This window comes from Fulmarus glacialis, unplaced genomic scaffold (assembly GCF_000690835.1).
Source record: "Fulmarus glacialis isolate BGI_N327 unplaced genomic scaffold, ASM69083v1 scaffold34055, whole genome shotgun sequence".
Lineage (NCBI taxonomy): Eukaryota > Metazoa > Chordata > Aves > Procellariiformes > Procellariidae > Fulmarus > Fulmarus glacialis.
In genome coordinates, this window is record NW_009215505.1 from 6,487 (window position 1) to 6,735 (window position 249).

General features: G+C 68.7%; 1 protein-coding gene across 1 annotated transcript in view; it reads right to left on the reverse strand.

Annotated features, from left to right (window-relative positions):
* Window positions 1–200, reverse strand: part of RPS11 (ribosomal protein S11) — a gene marked incomplete at its 5' end in the record, with an annotated part of 2,333 nt that extends 2,133 nt beyond the window's left edge. Inside the window, one exon of the mRNA XM_009578968.1 lies at window positions 69–200. Within this exon, the coding sequence (XP_009577263.1) occupies window positions 69–200 (132 nt within the window). The remainder of the gene's footprint in view (window positions 1–68) is intronic.
* Window positions 201–249: the final 49 nt, after the last annotated feature.

Sequence of the window (249 nt, forward strand, 5' to 3'; positions counted from 1 at the left end):
GCCCGGGGAACGGGACCGAGAGGCCGGCGGCCCTGCCCGCCCGGGCCCCGCAGATGGCCGCGCCTTACCTCCTTGGGAGTCTTGAAGCCCAGGCCGATGTTTTTGTAGTAGCGGGGCAGCTTCTCCTTACCGCCCTCGCCCAGCAGCACCCGCTTCTTGTTCTGGAAGATGGTGGGCTGCTTCTGGTAGGCCCGCTCGGTCTGAGGGGGGGAGAGAGGGGAGCATCACCGGCAGCTCCGGGGCACGGTA